Source organism: Phyllostomus hastatus, unplaced genomic scaffold (assembly GCF_019186645.2).
Source record: "Phyllostomus hastatus isolate PE091 unplaced genomic scaffold, TTU_PhHast_1.1 phas_contig_551, whole genome shotgun sequence".
NCBI classification, from domain to species: domain Eukaryota; kingdom Metazoa; phylum Chordata; class Mammalia; order Chiroptera; family Phyllostomidae; genus Phyllostomus; species Phyllostomus hastatus.
In genome coordinates, this window is record NW_025333909.1 from 3,711,829 (window position 1) to 3,731,628 (window position 19,800).

The window sequence follows — 19,800 nt, forward strand, 5'->3', positions numbered from 1 at the left end:
CATAGTTCTTTAGCACCATGCTCAAACCCACAAAGCTAAATGGCTGCACATGGGTTAGAGCCTAAGACCTAGTGCTCATTAGCACCATATTCCAACCAAATAAGCCCCCCTAGTCATAAACTACTTACATTGGTAGCACCCCCAGACTTAGCTGGATGTTGAGTTCAGATTAGTTGCTGCTGAAAAAAAAATCTAAGCAAACCCCAGAAAACCTCAAACTACTGAGAGGCCCAATTCTTCAAGCATCCTGTCCATCACCAAAGCTGATGTGTAGGTAAAGTCAAGGCAGCAGCAAACATTGAAGCTGGATCATCTGTCAAACATGAAACATTCCAGATCTCCAGCCTTACTGGGGGGAAGTTTAACTGTTTGGAGGATTAAGGTGGGAATAGGGAGGGGTTTTCCTGGGAATGAGAGAACATTAGGTGAACGTACAATAGCACAATAGTCATTTAAATTACAATGGCACTCTTTTATCTGAATTTCTCTTAAGTCTAAGCAGGTAAAGGAGCTCGTATTAGAGCAAGGTATAATTCCTCCACGAAGCACTGGCTACCACAGGGCAATCTCACTCTGTCCTCCTCACGTGGAGGCAGAGCCTTAGACAGTCCGCTTGATTGCCCTGGGATTTATCCATCCTGCCAAAAGGAGAATGAGAAAGACAACTCTGTCCTTAGAAGAATGAGGGTTTATAAAGGAGGGAGAAAAAGATACCAGCAGAGCTCACAAAGACTACTAATTTCAAAAACAGCTGAAGCTGAAAGGTGGATGTGAAATTTACAATGATGCCACTGGCAGATGTGGTCATCTACTTAGTCTAGGACTTCTCTAAATATTTAGTCATGTACTCATGGGGATATATTTCATTTGTTTTGTTTTGTTTTCTTTTTGTAGTATTTTTGGTTTTTGTTTTGTTTTGGTGGTGAGGGTAGAAAGGAAGAGGAGATCAAAGATTCATCCATTACAGTGAAAATAGAATGAAACAGAGATAAAACTACACCTCTTTACCCTCAAATTGTTCTTCATCTAAAAAAAAGGATTTTGCAAGTATGGAAAGTTTCCATAGATAGCTGGAGTTCTGACTTCAAAAAATCTAATTTTTGCTGTCACCAGGTAGGATGACTAACCAGAAGCTGAACTCCAGTTAATCTGCTTCATGCCCCAGGCTTGCCCTTTTCCAGAGGAAACTTAAGGATTCAAAGAACTTTGAATAATATGTCCTTGGTAAAAAGAGAATGATTAAGATGAAGAGAAGAAAGTGAAGATGATTGAGGAGAGAGAGATGGAAGCAGAAGCACACATACACTCTAAAGAGATGATGATAGTTTGTTCTTAAAACTGCTAAAGCCAATGGGTTTGGGCAGTCACTATGAAGTTCACAGCCAATGCAGCAGTGAAAGTCTGAAGCCAGTTAGCTGGTCTTGGAACTTCTAAGAATCTCCAGGGTTATCCTGCAGTTATAAGTTTGTTGTTATTGTTGTTATTTTAAATTTTTTTGAAGTTATTTTGATTCTTTGGGGTGGAACTATGGGAAAGAGGGGAGAATGAGCAATAAAATGCTGTAGAATAGAAAGGATTTTTTAAAAACAACCATGAGTGGCTAGAGAAGAAAATTTCCTACTGGGCACAATTCCTCCAAAGTAAACTAGGTCATGTTCTTCAGTACCACTGAATGGTATTCACTTCCCAACAGACACAGAGGCTATGGCCTAAGTCTGTACCATTTCCTCTATAAACCTACAGTGAGCCATCCTATTCCCCAGGATGGCACCATGGGCAGCCACTTTCTGATAGTTCAAGTTAAATGAGAAAGAAATATAAAAGAAAAAAATGTAACCAGAGATCACCATTCACTCTGACTAGTACACATCCCCACACAAACACCTATGGAGCAGGGTAGAGACTGCAGAGTTTAAATCCAGAGGCTCCATGTTCCCAGATCCCCAGGTTTCCACTAAGGGTGAGAGAAGTCTTAATTCCGAAGAGAAGATAAAAGAGAAATATGGGAGGGAATTGAGGAATAATAGCTAAAATTCAATGAGAAAGCAGTAATTTAAACTATGCATCAGAGTTCAAAGAAGTGAGAAATAAACAGATAGATAATGGAGGAGTAATGAAGAAAGAAAAAAGAATTAGAGGAGTGGTGCTGAAGAAGGAAGGGACTCAGGAGGAATGTGTAAGCTGGTGAAAGAAGAGGAGGGATAATGAGCAAGGGGAGGAGAAAAGGAAAGAATTAAAGGAAGGGAAAAGGAGTGAAAGAGAAGGGAGAAGACAAGATGGGCAGAAGTAGAGGAAGGAGGGATGAAGGGGAACAAAGAAGATATTGAAAGAGGGTGGGAGGAAGGAAGGAATCTGTAGGAGGAAGAAGAGAAAGGTGGAACAGAGAAAGTTGAGGAGAAGGTGATGCCTGGGAAAAGCAATAGAGGGGAGGGGAAAAATGAAGATAAAAAGGGTGAAGACAAGGGTATGAGGAAGGAAATCAACAAAAGGAGAAAAGAAAACTCACCCTCATCTTGGCATCTTCCTGACACACACAAGCTATACCCTCCAAAGAGCCTTAATAATATTGTCTCCACATGAAAGGCAATGGCAGAAAGTTACTTCCTCCCCGTCTCTCTTGAGCTGAAATCCTCATAGGCTAGAGAGATGGAAATGAATCAACAGTGAACACATCACATTTTTTTCTTTTTCCAGAAAAAAAAACGAAGACAAGACTAGACAGCACAAGTTTACATGAGACAAAGTATGATGTTAAATGTAGGGTCAAGAAACTGGAAAAATTGGCCCTGGCTTGTGTGGCTCAGTGGATTGAGTACCAGCCTGTGAACCAAAGGGTCACCAGTTAGATTCCCAGTCAGGGCAAATGCCTGGGTTGCAGGTCGGGTCCCCAGTTGGGGGCATGCGAGAGGCAACCACATATTGATGCCTCTCTCCTTCCTTTTTTCCCTCCCTTCCCCTCTCTCTAAAAATAAATAAATAAATAAATGCATCTTTTAAAAAACTGGGAGAATTATTTGGATTTTGCAGTACTAACTTGAGCACGTAAATCGTCACTGTATTTAAAAGAAAGCTATCATCAAATTATTGAATTTGCAATCTGGAGAAATAACCCAGGTAATGTGGAGTGAGCCATTTAACTGCCTTGTCTTTTTCTGTAAGATTTCTCATTCTCATTCTGCCATAAGGAGATAAGACTACTTGCATTTATAGGGAGCTCTAAGTTCCCAGAGAACCCAATTACATTTCAGAAACTATACATTTCTCTTCTGTCCCTTCTCTGGGCATATTTTGGATACAATATAGATATTGACCTCTTATCCATCTAAATAAAATATAAATAAGATTCTCTGGGGACTCTTGTAGCTCCTGAGATAATATCTAAGATGTTAGAAGACAAGTGCCATGGCCAGGTGGGCACACAAAGAATGGAGGAGGGAACACTCCAGAATCAGAGATGAAATTCAGGAGATCCCAAGTCAGAGTGTAACTTCCATTTGAGTTATGTAAAAACATCTCTGATGAGTCTGGATATCGAATATTTACTCACTGTTAGGAGAAGGAAGACTTAGGAAGGAAACAGGAGAAAAGACAGAAGAAAATGAAATAGCAAGTGAGACACGTGGTTCTTTACATGGCCCCCACCCCTCAAGTTCCAACCCCTTCCTCCACTCCCCCTGCCATGAAAAATGAATGAAACTTAGTTATTTTGGTACCACCCTATCTGAGTTTTTGAGGATGGATAATCTATCGCGGTCTGGGCAGCTTAAACTCTAGGCACTGGTGGGTAGAGAAAGGAGGTTTCCACCTCTGGGGATGGAGGGGGACTGGGTAGCTCATCAAAATCTTTGAATCGTGGGAATTTGGGCACTCCAGGGTTGGGGTCCACCCAAGCAGGGCAGTGAGGGGGTGGGAGAGATCTCAGTTGGCGATGCTCCCCTCTCAGGCGGCTGATTCCATCTAGCAGCATCTTCTGGATTTCCATGATGACCTTCTGAACTTCAATATGGAAGCTATCGCTGAGCCAGCAATAGATGTAAGGATTGTAGCATGAACTGCTAATTGCTAGCCAGTGGAGGAAGTAGTAGAGACCATTGTGGCTTGAAATGGATTCACTGGAAAGCAGCACCAGATAGAGGTTGAGGGGAAGCCAGCAGATAGTGTAGACAAGCACCACTATCATCAGCATCTTCAGACTCTGCTTCTTCTTCCCACGCTGGCAGATGTAGGTGTGGATGTTGATGTCATCAACAGCATTATGGATCCACAGCTTCTTGGCTACATGACCATAGACGACCATCAGCACCATCAATGGTAAAATGAAGAAGAGCAAAAAGGTGCTTAGGTCAAGGTATTTCCACGTGGATTTTGAAGTATATGAGAAACTGGGAAGGCAGACATTTTCTTCAGTTATGTTTCTAGGTTGTAAGAGAGATGGAGAACGAGAAACATTAAATTAATTTTCCTTTTTCCTATGCCTCACAACCAGGTGTTATTATGGCAGATAGGCCATAAGGAAGAGAATATTTGCTATTTATACCTGTGCTAGGACTAAATACTAGAGTTATAAGCCAGGGAGCTTTAGGGTTCACTGACCCCCAAACAGAAAGTGATATACCTAACAACCCATTGCCATGAGACCTCTTGGGTACTCTTAATAAATTCCAGTTAAGAGAAATGCATTTGTGTACCCATGTTTTGAAATGTGCTATTTCAGCCCCTATTCCATTCCCCTTATTCCATGAGGATTCCAGGGTCACAGCTTGCTAGAATCCAGAAACTGGCCATCCTGTGTTCCTCTTACCCATTCTCCACTTGGTAACGCTTTTGGTAAATGGCATGTGGCAAAGCAGCACAGGTGCTCACAATCCAGATGAGAATGATGCAAACATTGCCTTGCATTGGAGTAATTCGGGACTTCAGGGGATATAGCATCACCTGAAAGAAAAGACCCCAGCCCAATTCAAAAATTTTAATTAAGATTACTTACTAGTCATTATTCAACTGAGATTCTTCTGCAGAAGTGCAAAGCCTTGATAGGTGGGTAAGCAATGTGCTTTGGGTACTAGTTCTGTTGACAGATTAGTGACATCTTGTTTCATGAAAGAGCAAAATCAGTTAGTGTAGAGAGGAACATTTCAATTGGAAGATAAGAATCCAAATGGACTGATTTCAAAGTTTCTGTCTCCAAGTTGGGAGTTCAGTGGAGAAGAGGGATAGATGTCCAAGTGTAATTTACTTTTTCTTTATCATATACTGATGGTGAGCACTCCACACCCCTTCATCCTTTCTCCCACTTGGTTCCCTTTATACCCCTTTCCCTTATTCCTCCATCCATTCCCATCTTGATCTCTCCATGGTCAATCTTTCCTCTGTTCCTTCCTCTCCTTTCCTTCCTTCCTTTCTTTCCACTAGGTCCTCTCCCATATTCCTTCATCTCTTACCAACTAGATTTCTCCATGCCCCCCTCAATCTGGTTCCAGCCACAACCCCTTCAATCTCCCTCTATGTTCCTCCCACCTCACTTGTTTCCTGGCTCCCTCCCAACTGATTAACAATGTAGTCCCTCCCAGCTACTCACCCTGGCACCACCTCCTTCCTTTTAAGGCACTTCTATCCCTCCTCCCAACTCCTTCTTCCTCAATCTTCAATTTCTTTTTACTTCATTTGCTCAGCTCTCACTCACAGACTGCAAGCCCACCTCCCAGACTCAACCCACCACCAGCCCTGAAGCCACACCCTCCTCTGACTCATCTTTTTTCTCCCTTAGCTCGTTCTGCAATGCAGCAAATAAAAAATGTTTTCCAAAGGAGAAGGACACTTTTTTTATCTTTTTCTTATTGTTGTATCTCTGTTTCCATAGCAACATATCAAAGATGATGGTATTCTTATTACATAAGATTTGATATGGTTAAAATCTGTAACATTTTGCAATCCTCCTAAAATAGGCAAAATTTTATTCACATAGATTGTCTCAAGGAACTCAAAGAACATTTTAAATTATTTGTGTTGTCAGCTGCTTCCATCTATCTAGAAGAGAAACCTACCTCTTTATAAGACCCAAAGTTCCCTGGGAAACACATACCCGATGTCGATCCAGGGAAATAGCAGCCATGGTCAACACAGTTACATAGGCACAAGAGTACTGAGCAAAACGACTGAGGTGGCATGTCATCTTCCCAAACACCAAGGAATTACACAGATAGCGCACCTGTGGGAGAAAGGACATAGTGAGGCACAAGAACTCAGCCCTGGGTACTCCTCTCTTATAAGCTCGAAAACACAGGAAGAGAAACCTCATTGCCTCATCAAGCTACTGGCATTATTATCTGAGGAAGTGAATATTTTCACACTGCAGCTTTCATGCTCTTTCCATCCCCCCCCCCGACACACACACGGAAACAGCCCAGGTATAAGACGCAGATCCCAAATCACAAAAATTGCTAACCACCTTCGGCTCCAAGCACTGCATTTGAAAGATGAGTAAACAGACTAGGTTTTTGTAACAAAGCTCACCATAAACAGGTCCCCCACCCACCCCCACTGCTTCCTTGAGCTACCTAAATCTCTCAGTCCCTGCTAAGGCAGGGGATTAATTCAGCAACGCAATCACAATCATGCCTGTAGCTCCCCACCCCCCAAGTTCCAAACCATTTACAACGTCTGTCAGCCATTCCTGTATCTATCTACGCACTTTCCGAATCAACCCTACCAGCTTTAGCGCTCCTTCCCACCATGCAGCTCTCTGTTGCAAGTGCAAAGTTGTGTTTCTGCTCTCATGGCCCGAGCCCCGGGTTGCCCTCCTCAACATCCAGCTTACCATGGTGAAGGGAGAGCTGAGAAAAGCCAGCATCATGTTGGTCACGGAGATGTTGACGACAAAGAGGCCAGTGGCAGTGTGCATCTTCTTGTACTTCATAATCACATGGTTTAAGACCCAATTGCCTAGTATGGCAGCAAATACCACTATGGTGTACCCTATTACTAGCCAGAACTGTACCGGCTCATCCTGGGATACCATCTCTGAAGCCATGGGACCTGACGTGTCAGCCAGGTTGCCCATGTTTGAGATATGGTCAGGTAGCTTATGGATCATGGAAAGCACGTTATCGCGGCCTGAGCTACCAACCGCAGCTGCGGCATTAGAAATAGCCTGCAGCACCTGGGAGGTGGTGGAGGTGATCAGATCATCAAACCCACTCGGCACACTCAGAGCTTCGGGGGTCAGCTCGTCCCCATAGCTCATGGTGCTGGGGTTCGGGAAAGCCCCTTGGGGCGATTCGGTGGTTGGGGCCTCCAGCTTGACGCCCCTTGGAAAACCAAAATCCTTAAGCTACTGGATCAGGGAGAGCGGGGGAAGAGGAGGGGGAGGTCTCCACAGAGCGCTGGGCGAATGCTGCTCAGCGTCCTGCAGCTGTGGGTGGGGGTGGGTGGGAAGACAGTGCAGAGGGGACAGGCAAGAAGGAAAGCAAAAAGATAACCGCTGGACCGGCTCCGAGTGGGCAAGTGCGCAGAGCTGAGCTGAGCTGGGCAGTCGAGGGGCTGGCGAATGCGGCTGGCTCCAAACGTTCCGTTCCGCAGCTTGGGGTGCGCAGGCAGTACAGGTTCCGAATTCCGGACAGCAGCTCCAGGAGCCCCACCCCCCACCCCCCGCCCAACACCGTTCCTTCTTGCAGTTGGAAGTCGTTCGGTCTAAATTTCTGTCGCTTTGAAGCAGTCGGTGAACCAGTCTAAGGCCGGCAGGCGCTGTGCTCTGAGCCAGTGAGGGCAGTGCCTTCTGCAACCGCCCTTTATAGAAAGTCGAGGGGCTCACGAGAGAGCCAATGGAGAGCTGCCGCTGAACCCCCGCCCTGTCCATCCAGGCTGGGGAGCCAAAGGGGTTGCCAAAGTCTTCACTGCTACAGTCTCAGGCCCCCTCCTCTCGCTGCTCTTTCTTGGCTCCCCCTCCTCCCTCTTACTTCAGCTGGAAGCCCAGACTTAGATGGTCTTCTTTCAGCAACTCCCATGATCTGCCTTCACCTCCCTTTTCTCTATTCACCTTTTAAATTCTTCACGGGTGCCTAAACCACTACCTAGAAGCTGTAGCACAGGGAACTGAGAAGGGTTTGTGACAACCTCGGTGGAGACTGGACACACAGCCCTGCGATCTGATTGACAACCTAGACACCTCATTCGGTACCAGCGACCTGGGTGGCCGTGGAAGGATAGTGGTTGCAAGGAAGGGCCTGCAAAACTTTGGGGGTTATGCAAGGACAATGAGGCAGGGGACAGTTGGAGAATCAAGAGGAGATACTGTAGAGTCTCTGAGAACCCAACTGAGGGTGTCTAGATGGGGGTGAACCCAGCATGATGCTGATGTTCCGCTTTTTCCAATGCCCAGCCATCAGCCTCAAAAACGCATGCAATGACCTCAGAGTTCTGCATCCATCTTATTAGGGGGACACTGTACTTTTGTGTAACACCCAGGGAGTACCAGTTTTGGAACTGGATGCAGCAGGTCAATGGGGAAACTGATCATGGTGCCCAAAGAAGGTTTAGGATGGGGAAGCTTTTGCAAAGTGATTAATTACCCCAGAGTCTGTTGCTGCAGGAAGAAGGAGATGGAATTCAGTCTTTGGAGTTGCAGTGGAAAAGAGGCTGGGGAGCTGAAGGTTTCCAAACTGCCTTTTATCTTGGGAGCTTTAAGTTGCTTCTTGGAGAAGGTATCTGGAGACACCTAAATCACAGCTAGAGCAACTGAACTGCTTCCCTAGAGATGCCTGAAGGAACACAACAGTGCCCTGAGACTTCCAGAGTTCAAGAGCATTTTTTATCTTACCATCTCCCACTCCTCACCCACTAATTTACAGGTAGAAAAATGGACTCTTAGGATGGAAAGAATTTAAGGGAGGTCACAAAGATAATTATCTAAAGTACCAGGACTAGAAATGAGAAGTGTAGAGCTTGGCATTCCAGTGAGTTTTACTCTGCAGTAAGCTGTCACTAAGAAATCCTGGGTTTTGTTTTAACCACAGTGTTCAGACTTCCTATCCAACACCCCACCTTGTGAAGGGGTTGTCAGAGAGCCAACAGCTGTATCCCTTTTGTCCTGGAGGAGTCAGTAAGGGAGCCACCCAATATCAATAACTATTTATTAAGGCATAAGCAGAAATTCATTATTACTATCATCATCATCAACATCATCCAGGCATCAAAGATCATCAATCAGCCACAAAGGAGGCAAGCAAACTTATGCTGTGTGGTGTGTGTGTGTGTGTGTGTGTGTGTATTTGTATGTCAGTCTGCCCTGGCCACATCTTGTTGTTTATGGGTTAAAGAATGCTTAAGAAAGAGATTGGAGATTCTTTTAACCTTTCTGGGGGTATCTTCACTTGTGGAGAGAGGGTGACTGACAGGTTAACATGGAATAGCTAATCAGAAAATCTAACTAAAGCTAGGTTTTGTGAATGGGAGCTAAGCCTTATGATGCCAGACCCAGGCTTAGAAAAATTATATGGTTAACAGGCAACTTCTTAAAAAATAAAGAAAGAAAAAAAGACAAAAAAAGAAAATGAAAAAATAAACTGTGTTTTATTTTGTGGTCCGCAGAACAGAGGAACACAAACACATTGAAAGGAGTTTATAAATGTTGCTTCTACCACGTAGATCCACCCCAGAGCTGGGAATCATTGATCTCTAGTTTGATCCCTCTGTAGCACTTTCTAAAGTAAGACCACCAAGAAACAGCAGCTGAGCATTCAGGAGGCATTTTCTCTATACATGGCCCTGGGCTGGCTTCCCAAGGGTCTCAAAGGGCTCCAGATTTGGTGAGGAATGAAGTGAATGTTGACATGTAGTCAAATATAAGACTTTTCTGAAATCTAAGTGGAGAAATGCAGAGATTCTGTGGCAGGGGCCAGAATGGGAGGATCAAATGGGAAGAGGCAGAACTCAAGGGCTGAGATACTGAGACATTTCTTGGTATCCACTAGCCTCTTAACTATGGCCCATGCTATCTTTGACTTCTCTGAGCCAGAGTTCCTGCATCTCTCAAAAGGGGGTTACCTAACTTTCAGAGAAGTGAGGGTTCCATGCATCAGTATTGCTAGATTGGATGTAGCAAAGAGAAAAATGATGCAGAATATGTCATACATCTTCAAATTTTGACACCACTGCTGTCTTTCTTTCTGCAACCCAAGTCTTAATGTGCATGTGAACTCCTTGACCTGCAGGTTCTCAACACCCATGAGCTACCCCAAACCTTGTATGGTATCTTTAGTTAGTTGGTGGATAGATGGACAAATGGAGCTAGTGAGTTCATCCATGCACCCATTTCATCAGTGGGAGAGGGGGCTGCCTGGCCATCTTTTGGTGAGACACTGTGGAAAATTGGAAGAAGAGAATTCAGCACTCTCTCTTCTTGAGCAGTTTATAACTGCATGAAGGAAAAGAATCCACACCTGGGAAATAGTTAATTCCAGGCAGGCACAACCTATGCAGACAGTAATGTTAGAGGAGCAAACAGTGTACGTGTGGAGGGGAGTTAAAGAGGTTTTGCAGAAGAATTAGCATTTGAGCTGGGGTTTGAACTATTGGATGTACAGAAATGACTAGGGAAGAGGGAGACAGGGTGATGAAACTTGAGCCCCCAAAAAGCAGGAGCAAAGCCACAAAGAGGGGAAATTGCTGCTGTCTCATTCCAGAGACAGAGAGGAAAGACATTTTGAATGGAGAGTTTACTAGCTGCAGTTTCTCTAGTGTTACAGGCTTTTCTAGGTATTTTTTCCTTGAAGATGGAGTGGCTAAGAGCTGAGGAAACTAGTGTTACCATGGCCAATGGGAAAAGGAAGTCTCCTTGGCATAGTAAGAGCCAGAATAGGCATGTTAGTTCATGTGATTTTTTCATGTTATCTGTCTATCTAGCTTCTGACTTTGCTCAGGCAAAACAATTTCAGTTCTTACAACTATGCCACTCTGCAGATGTTTAGTCTTGGCCACTGCAGACCATTCATTTTCTGTACAGCTACAGCTCACATTGAGTTTCTTCTTTTCTCTAAAATCACCACTACTTTCCTCCTCTAACTTTGAAGCTATAAAAATATGAAAATATGCATTTAACCACAGAAGAACCAAACATACACAAAGCAAAAAGAACCTATGTCTTCCACCAGACCCCCAGTGACAGCTCCAACCTTGGTTTCCTGGCTTTCAGTCATCAGTTCTCCCCAGTGAATCCCTGAATGTCCAGTTCCTGCTCAAATCCTGACAAAGATACAAAAATGACATAGCTGCTTCAGTCAACCTCAACATTCAAGGGAGATTGAGTAAAGTTTTCCTTCCAGATCTAGTGTCCAGGGAGTCAGGAAGAACTGCAGTAGTCCTCCTTAGTCCCAACACCTGCTTAACCTTAGTCAGAAAAGAAATCCTGTGACATTAGGATAAACCCTCTTGCAAACATAATCTCTAATAGTCACCTTGCCCCTTAACATGTTTTTGCTATCTTAATCTAACCATGGTTTCAACTTCATATCTTCTGCTGGCTACACTATCATTGTCTCAATTCCCACTAAGAATTGGTGCTTCCTTGGAGCCCTTACTTAATATCTAAGTTCTTGCTGCCTGGCAATGGGTTGCATGTGATGGCCAGCCCCTTCTTACTTCCACCAAGAACTCTGAACACTGGATTACCCACCAGATTGGCCCCTAAGGTGCTGACAGATTGTGATGAACTCATGACAAAAAAGCATCTATGCTTTTGGGTATTATGCCAGGCCCACCAGGCTGTGCTACCATAGCTAGGAACTTCTATTGGGATAGTACTCTCAGCTGCTTGATCCATTCCCAGGCAGGAATCCCAAGCCAGATACTAATTTCATCCCAGTATCCCATCCTCCCTGTTGTAGCCACAAGCAATCCATGATGCTTCACATCCAATTTCACACATTTCAAAATCCAAAGGCTATCTTTGTAACATAATTACCTAACTGAAAAAACGGCCAAATGTTCTCCTGTCCAGGAGGTCAGCGATGACTATGCTAAGTTGTAGTAATGTTGTTATGGTCACAAGCAGCTCTTGAAAGTTATCCCCTGCTGTAGTCTATGGATTAATGTACCAGAACCGGCTACAAAACCTCTCTAGATAGAAGCATCCAGCTCCAGGAGATGAACAGAAGCCTCACTACCAGGAAGAGGCAAACAATACAAGGAAAAGTCTATGGTGACATCATTTCAAATGAGGACAGAGATTACTCTGTTGTTGCCAACTGCTGGGGACTGAGGGTAGCAGGACTCAATGGGACAATCAAAGGTGAATTCCTTAATTTAGGAGTTCCTTGTCTTTCAATTATACCATCTCCCGACTCAGTGAAGGTGTTCCATTTCCAAGTGGATTTCCAGCCTCAGCTAGCAGCTCTCTAGGGAGAGGAGCTGGCATAACAAGGCTGCCTATTCTCTGCACTGAGCCAAAACTTGCTTTCCAGTGACTTGATGTCTGTGACCTTACTTCACCTTTCCAGGACCACACACAATTTGTGTAATCACTCTTCCTTATGCCAACTTTTCAGATACTTGAAGAGAGAGTTCATGTTTCCCCAGAGTCTCCTTTTGTTGTGGTTATGAGGTAGATGGAGCCTTGTAACTTAAAGAAAAAAAAAAGTAAAAGCAGTTCCTGAGAACTAAGAGAGGAAAGGGTAAGGTAGGAAGAAAGCAAGGTAAGCAATACCACAGTGCCTGTTTGGAAAACAAATGTATTTTGGAGGCCTTCTAAATGGCCTTTTCCTAACGGCATATTGCATTAAAATGAAGGTGGTAAGAAAGGCTGGAAGGAGAAAGAGAAAAGAAACCTACTCATTTCTTTTCTTTTTCTTTTAAAATTGCAATTGATGCACAATATTATATTAGTTTCAGAAGTACAACCCAGTGATTAGACATTTATATAACTTACAATGTGATCACCCTGATAAATCCAGTACTCATCTGATACAATACATAGTTATCACAATACTATTGACTATATTTCCAATGCTGTATTTTACATCTCCATGATATTCTATAACTACTGGTTTGTACTTCTGAATCTCTTCACCTTTTTACCCATCCCTCTAATATGCATTTATTTTGGTCCAGAGACCTGAGGTTCTCAAGCTCTGTCTTTTTATAGCTGCAATTTGGAATAGTAACATCTGAATCTTGTTACACCTACAACTTGCCACTTAATCTTGGGTAAGCATTTCTCCTTTCTGGGCCTCAGTTTCCCTATCCGTATAATAAGGGATTATAAAAAAACAAGAATAGGGTAAGGAGCCTCTGAGACAACATCAAACATACCAACATTTGCATCATAGGGGTGCCAGAAAGAGAAGAAAAAGAGCAAGAAATTGAAGCTTATTTAAAAAAAATAAAGGAGAACTTCCTTAATTTGGGGAAGGAAATTGGCATACAAGTCCAAGAAGCTCACAGAGTCCCAAACAAGATGGACACAAAGAGGACCACACCAAGACACATCATAATTAAAATGTCAAAGGTTAAAGATAAACAAAGAATCTTAAAAGCAGCAAGAGGGAAGCAGAGAGTTACCTACAAAGGAGTTCCTATAAGACCATCAGCTGATTTCTCAAAAGAAAGTTTGCAGGCTAGAAGGGACTGACAAGAAGTATTCAAAGTGATGGTAAGCAAGCACCTGCAAGCTACATTACTCTATCCAACAAAGCTATCATTTAGAATGGAAGATCAGATAGAGCACTTTCCAGAAAAGCTAAAGCTAAAGGAGTTCATTATCACCAAGCCATTATTATATTAAATGTTCATGGGACTTTTTTAAGAAAAAGATCAAAACTATGAACATTAAAATAGCAATAAATTCACAACTATCAACTGAATGTAAAAAACAAAACAAAGCAAACCAGCAGAACAGAGACAGAATCATAGATATGGAGATAATTTGGATGCTTACCACTTGGGAAGGGAAAATAGGGGGAAAGGTACAGGGCATAAGAAGCACAAATTAGTAGGTACAAAATAGACAAGAGGATGTTAAAAACAGTATAGGAAATGGAGAAGCCAAAGAATTTATATGTACAACCGATGGGCTTGTAACTAAGTAGGGGCTGCTGGAGGGAATGGGGGGTACCAGGTGGAAGAGGGCAAAGGGATAAAATTGGAACAACTGTAATAGCATAATCAATAAACTATATTTTTTAAAAGTTCCCCTAGATTGGAGAGCAGGTTCTTAGAGGCACCTTGTGTTTAATAATAGTAACCAAAATAATAATCATAACAGCTGGAAGTAGCACCCCCCATTCTTCTCTCTAATTAATCCCTGGAAACAAAGTTTCTGTATAGGAGGCACTTTTCAGAGGGTGCATAGAAGGGCAGAAATATTAAAAAAATGAAGGTGAAATCCAGGAACTTTGCAAACACATTATCTCCCTTTTGTCCTGAATGTGAGGGCCACATTATTTGCCAAATTTTCCATTAAATATGTATCCACTATGTTTCAGGCACAATTGAAGTTTCTTAGACCTAGAATGAATAAGAGAGACAAAGTTCTTGTCTTTATGGAACTTAAATTCCAGTGGGGGAAGACTAACAATATAAGGAAGTAGATAAATAAGATAATCATGAAAAGTATCATTATAATATGTTTCATCATGGCAACTGCTGTGAAGATAATACAGTAGATTGAAGTGATAAAGAAAAAGAGGCCCTAGCTGGTGTGGTTCAGTGGACTGGGCGCTGGCCTGCAAAGTGAAAGGTCTCTGGTTCAAATCCCATTCAGGGCACATGCCTACATTGCGGGCCAGGTCCCCAGTTGTGGACTTGCAAGAGGCAACTGATTGATGTTTCTCTCATACATTGATGTTTCCCTCCTTCTCTTTCTCCCTCCCTTCCTGTCTCTATAAAAAATAAATATATAAAATCTTTAAAAATTTTTAAAAAGTATACTTAAAAAAAGAAACAAGAAAAAGAGACTGGGGTGTGTGTAGCTCTTTAGATTGGTTGAGCTAGGTTTTTCTTGGTAAGGTGATATTTGGGCTGAGACCTAAATGATGAGAAGGAAACAACCACATAAAAATCAGAGTTGAGGAGAGGTATACCAGGCCAAGGGAAGAGCAAATGTAAAGGCTATGAGAAACAAGTTTGGAGTGTTAAAGAAACAGAAAGAGAATTAATATAGAACATTCTAGTATAGAATATAATAAGCAAGGAGAAAAGTGGTTTGAGATAGTACTTATTGTCAAAGAATAAATATAATCACAAAAATGGGCCCTTACCAGTGTAAAGTATCTTACCATCCTACAAGTACTTTCTCTTTTTTTAAGATTTTATTTATTTGTTTTTGGAGGGGAAGGGAGGGAGGAAGAGAGGAAGAGAAACATCAATGTGTGGTTGCCTCTAATGCACCCCCTGCTGGGGACCTGCCGGAAACCCAGGCATGTGTCCCGACTGGGAATCAAAGCAGCAACCACTTGCTTTGCAGGCTCTGATTTCTTTTTAGAAAAATATTTTTAAAGGTTTCCTTTATTTATTTTCAGAGAGAGGAGGAGGGAGGGAGAAATAGAGGGAGAGATACATCTATCTTTGGTTGCCTCTTGCGCATCCCCTGCTGGGCACCTGGTCCACAACCCAGATATGTGCCCTGACTGGGAATCTAACGGGCAACCTTTTGGTTCACAGGTCAGCGCTCAATCCACTGAGCCACACCAGCCAGGGCTCCAAGTGCTTTCTTAATTATTACTATACATTTTCATAGCAACTTTCCCAGGTATGTAGTTATTCTCATTTTACTGACAAAGTGAGGCTCAAAAATGACATGCTTTTAGTCAGGATTTACTAAAATACAGAATTTTGTTTTGTTTTGTTTTGCTTTGCCTTCTGGTTCCATATTAATTTTCACTATAGACTGCTACATGCCTCTACTCAGCTGCCTGTAATGTTGCATCATTTTTTTCCCCTACATCTAGCAAATTAATAGGCAGATGGGTCTGGGTATTTGAAGGGATCATCACAGATATACATTTCTCCATTGGTTGAGTGGTCTTTGTGTATACTAGGGTATCTAACCATTGTTGGTCACAGTGGTCCTTAAAATTGCAGGGGGGACACTGGCCACCAAGACAGGTGAGGGAAATTGGCTGAAAAATGTGCTTACCGATTCAGGCAGCGTCCAGTTATGCTATCTGGAGAAGGCAGTGTGCTTGGTAGAAAGCTTCTCTCATCCAAAGCATATAATTTCAAGTACCTTTAAAGACATAATTCATATTCTTTGCACAAGAGCTCACCAAACAGCTATCTGCCCACCAACTTCCCTTAGCCGGTAAATGAAGATTTAAACAAGTTATTATTTCTTTTATGTTTCTGTATTTTAAAAGGTAACATTTACAAAAAAATTATACTGGGAACACTCTCCCTCTCTGTCTCACACCACTGATCCATTTTTGTTTAATGAAAACACATTAGTTTCTGCTGTCAGGAAACCAAGGATTTTGTTTCCCCCTCTGCTCCTAGCTCACTGTATAAGCTCAGACAGGCCAGAGCTTCTGTGAGCTTCTGTGAGTCTGTTTCTTCAGCTTTAAAACAAGCATAATAATTTCTGTCTGGCTTTTCCTCATTGGACAGATCTTAGGACTCAAATATTTTTATATATAGGGAAACACTGTTTGATAATATAGTTATTGTGCATTCACACCATTGCTTAGCATCTAATATTTGTACCCCCTCTCTCAGTTGCTTATCTTCTTGCTATAAACATTCCAATTTTGAATTCAGAAATTACTTCCTAACTAATCATTAGGAGATGAGAGATGCTGATCATGAAGTTGGTTCTTCCATAAAATTAACTCAACTCTTTGCTCCTGATATCCAAATGATGGACAGTAAAAGACAGATGAGTGACCATGGCAAACAAATGCAGTGAATAATTCCTTCTTCCCACTCCCATTGTACCTCAGGGACCAGCATTGCATATGATTGCCAGGCTTTTGCAACTTAGTGTGGTCCCTAAAACAGTGGCATCCACATTACTTGGGGTCTCATCACAAATGCAGAATCTCAGGCCCCACAACAAACTTGCTGAATCAGAATCTGCATTTTAACAAGATCTGGAGGTGATTGATATGCACATAAAGTTTTAGAAGCAACAATACTCTACTACAAGTCTGAATGGGGCACCCATGCTTTTTATTTTATTTTTTTAAAGATTTTATTTATTTATTTTTAGAGAGAGGGAAAGGAGAGAGAAAGAGAGGGGGACAAACATCAATGTGTGAGAGATCAGTTGCTTCTTGCATGCCTCCCACCGGGAACCTGGACCACAACCCAGGCATGTGCCCTGACTGGGAATTGAACCAGCAACCCTTTGGATTCTCAGACCAGCACTCAGTCCACTGAATCACAACAGCCAGGGCCTAGGGATATTTTTAAAGCAAATACAAAATTATGTTACTTCCCTCTTCAGAACTCCCTCTCTGTTTTTCTCAAAGTGCTTTCTAAACTCATATGGTTTATTTATTTATGCATTTATGTATTTATGTATGTATGTATTTATTTATAGTTTGTAAAATCCCATTAGAATAGGAACCCTAGGAGAGCAGAAACCTAGTGTACACTGTTGAAAGTTTATCCCTTTCTCTTGGTACTATGCCAGGCACAAGGCATTCAATAAATATTTGTTAAATAAGTGAATGAAGAGACCTAGAGTAACCAAAGCAAAGGAAGAAGCTGGCACCCCCACTATAGATCAGCCTCATTATTTTCAAATCCAGATGGGGCCAGAAAGATAATTATCATCTCCTAAATGCTTAATATGTATCAGATTCTATAGTAGTAACTGGTCCAGATATACAATACAGTAACTCCTCTGAACAACCATTTTAAGTACGTAAGCCTACATTTTACAGATTAAGAAACTGGGGTGGCCATGAGAGTTTAAGTCACTTGTCCAGAGTCATCCAGCTATTTGTGATTAAGCCTGAATTTAAAACTTTATCTGTTATCACAAGATTAGTTTTTTTTTTCCATTCCCACCTGTTATCGTCTACATGGTTCCTACTCCCCAGTCTCCAACACAAGAAGGTACTTGCAAGCACAGAGCTCAACATGACTGCCCCCATTTGATGTACCTGTGGGATTATTTTGTTATGCTAGTCACACTAGAAACCATCAAGCATCATTCTCTAGGGAAGGCACAGAAACCTGGCAGTCTGATTGGAGCTGCCTGTTCCCAAATTGTGCCAAGTGGAAACCAATGATTCTAAGTGATTACCAGTAAGTCATTACCTGCGAAGTCATCCGGGGGCATTTTGTCTTGCTGCCCTGTAACATGGTAAGCCTTCTGTTGACACTCAGCACCATCTCATGACAGCATGAATACCACAATTATGGAGGTCATCATTCAGCAAATATTAACTGAGCATCTACTCTTTACCAGGCATGATGCTAAAATATAAGTATGCAGACAGACAAATTTCTTACTTGCATGGAGCTTATTGTCTTATGGTGGTTAACAGACAGTAAAAGAAGTCTATAAATAATAAAACTTTAGATAGTTATAATTGCTATGAAGAAGATAAAGAGGGTAAGGGAATAGAGAATAAGATAGGGCAATTTTAGATAGGGTGGATGATCTAGGAAGGTCTCTGTGAAAATGTATCATCTGTATGATGAATGTATCATCTGGATTAAATCTGTATGATGAGAAAAAACTGATAATGAGTAAATCTGGCAGAACAATTTAGGCAAAAACATAGGAAGTGTAAAGACCCTGAAGTAAAAATAAGCTTGCTATATTTGTTGAACAGCAAAAAAATAAAAATGTGGCTAGATGGAAAAAGTGTTATAAGAGGAATATGGAGAATTGTCAGGCGTGGGGTCAATGGACATGGCCCTTTCCGCTCCTGTGACTGAGGACTGGTCAGACAGCCACTGGCCAGAAGGAATGTGTATTGTTTTGGGAATGAACTGTAACTCCTTCCTTATCTCCTTTTGGGAGCGGCTTCTTGTCCTGTGTCTGCTTCTTGACCCTTTTACATGCTGAGGTAGTGTGGTTTAGAGTCACACAGAAGACATGTGCCTCCTTTGTCAGGGACCCCTTATAATGAGCCTGAGACTAGAGGAAGTGAAGTCTCTCTCCCACCAACCCACTGCCATTGGTGCACTCCCCTGAACCATAAGTAACAAACAGCACATCCATATTTGTTAGTCTCCTTGGTGTTTTTTTCAGAATATCATGAACACTTAAGCAGCTTCCCAGTTTGAGTTTGGAGCTCCTGTGCTACAGCAGGGTCCAAATGAATTTGATTCATAGTTAAATGGGAAGTCATTAGAGGATTTTAGGCCAGGGAATGACATAATTTAATTTACATTTTAGCAGAGTAAAAAAAGCTTAAATTTGGATAATGGATTGTAAGGTACAAGTATGGAAGCACAAAAACCAGTTATGAAACTACTACTGTAATCCAGTGGACATATAATAGTGGCATAGATAACAATGGTACAATGGAGGTTGACTGGATTCAGACTATATGTTGGAGGTAGAGAGGACAGCAGCATAGTGGTTTGGGAGTATGCAGAGACCCAGGAGTTCTGGTTTAGTCAGCCACTATCCAGTTGTATAAATTGGGCCAAGTCTCTTCTCCTCCTTTGGTTTTAGTTTTCCCATGTCTACTTTATCTGATACAGTGAAGTCTATATAAAAACAACACACATTTTGGATATTAATTTACAAAATCTCCTTAAATTAATTTCCTAATTTTTTATTTTGAGCTTCATAACCTTATGAAATTGTCATGGCAGGGACAATTAGCCCGGATTCACTGATGAGGGAAC

General features: G+C 42.1%; 1 protein-coding gene across 1 annotated transcript; it reads right to left on the reverse strand.

Moving 5' to 3' along the window:
* Positions 1 to 2,932: 2,932 nt before the first annotated feature.
* Positions 2,933 to 7,304, reverse strand: LOC123824346 (probable G-protein coupled receptor 83). Its single transcript, XM_045847478.1, has 4 exons — positions 6,818 to 7,304; positions 6,083 to 6,208; positions 4,802 to 4,935; positions 2,933 to 4,415 (listed from the first exon to the last, which is right to left on the reverse strand). Exons 1-4 carry the CDS (start codon positions 7,241 to 7,243, stop codon positions 3,764 to 3,766), a joined length of 1,338 nt encoding a protein of 445 aa, XP_045703434.1. The 5' UTR covers positions 7,244 to 7,304; the 3' UTR covers positions 2,933 to 3,763.
* Between the last annotated feature and the right edge of the window lie 12,496 nt (positions 7,305 to 19,800).

Bases quoted from the DNA above. Each gene is read 5' to 3' on its own strand.
- LOC123824346 (XM_045847478.1), bottom strand. From the start codon at position 7,243: ATGAGCTATGGGGACGAGCTGACCCCCGAAGCTCTGAGTGTGCCGAGT. The intron at 6,209-6,817 runs GTAAGCTGGATG...TTTCTCCCACAG, and splicing joins TCAGCTCTCCCTTCACCATG to GTGCGCTATCTGTGTAATTC. The intron at 4,936-6,082 runs GTATGTGTTTCC...CTTTTCTTTCAG, and splicing joins TTTCCCTGGATCGACATCGG to GTGATGCTATATCCCCTGAA.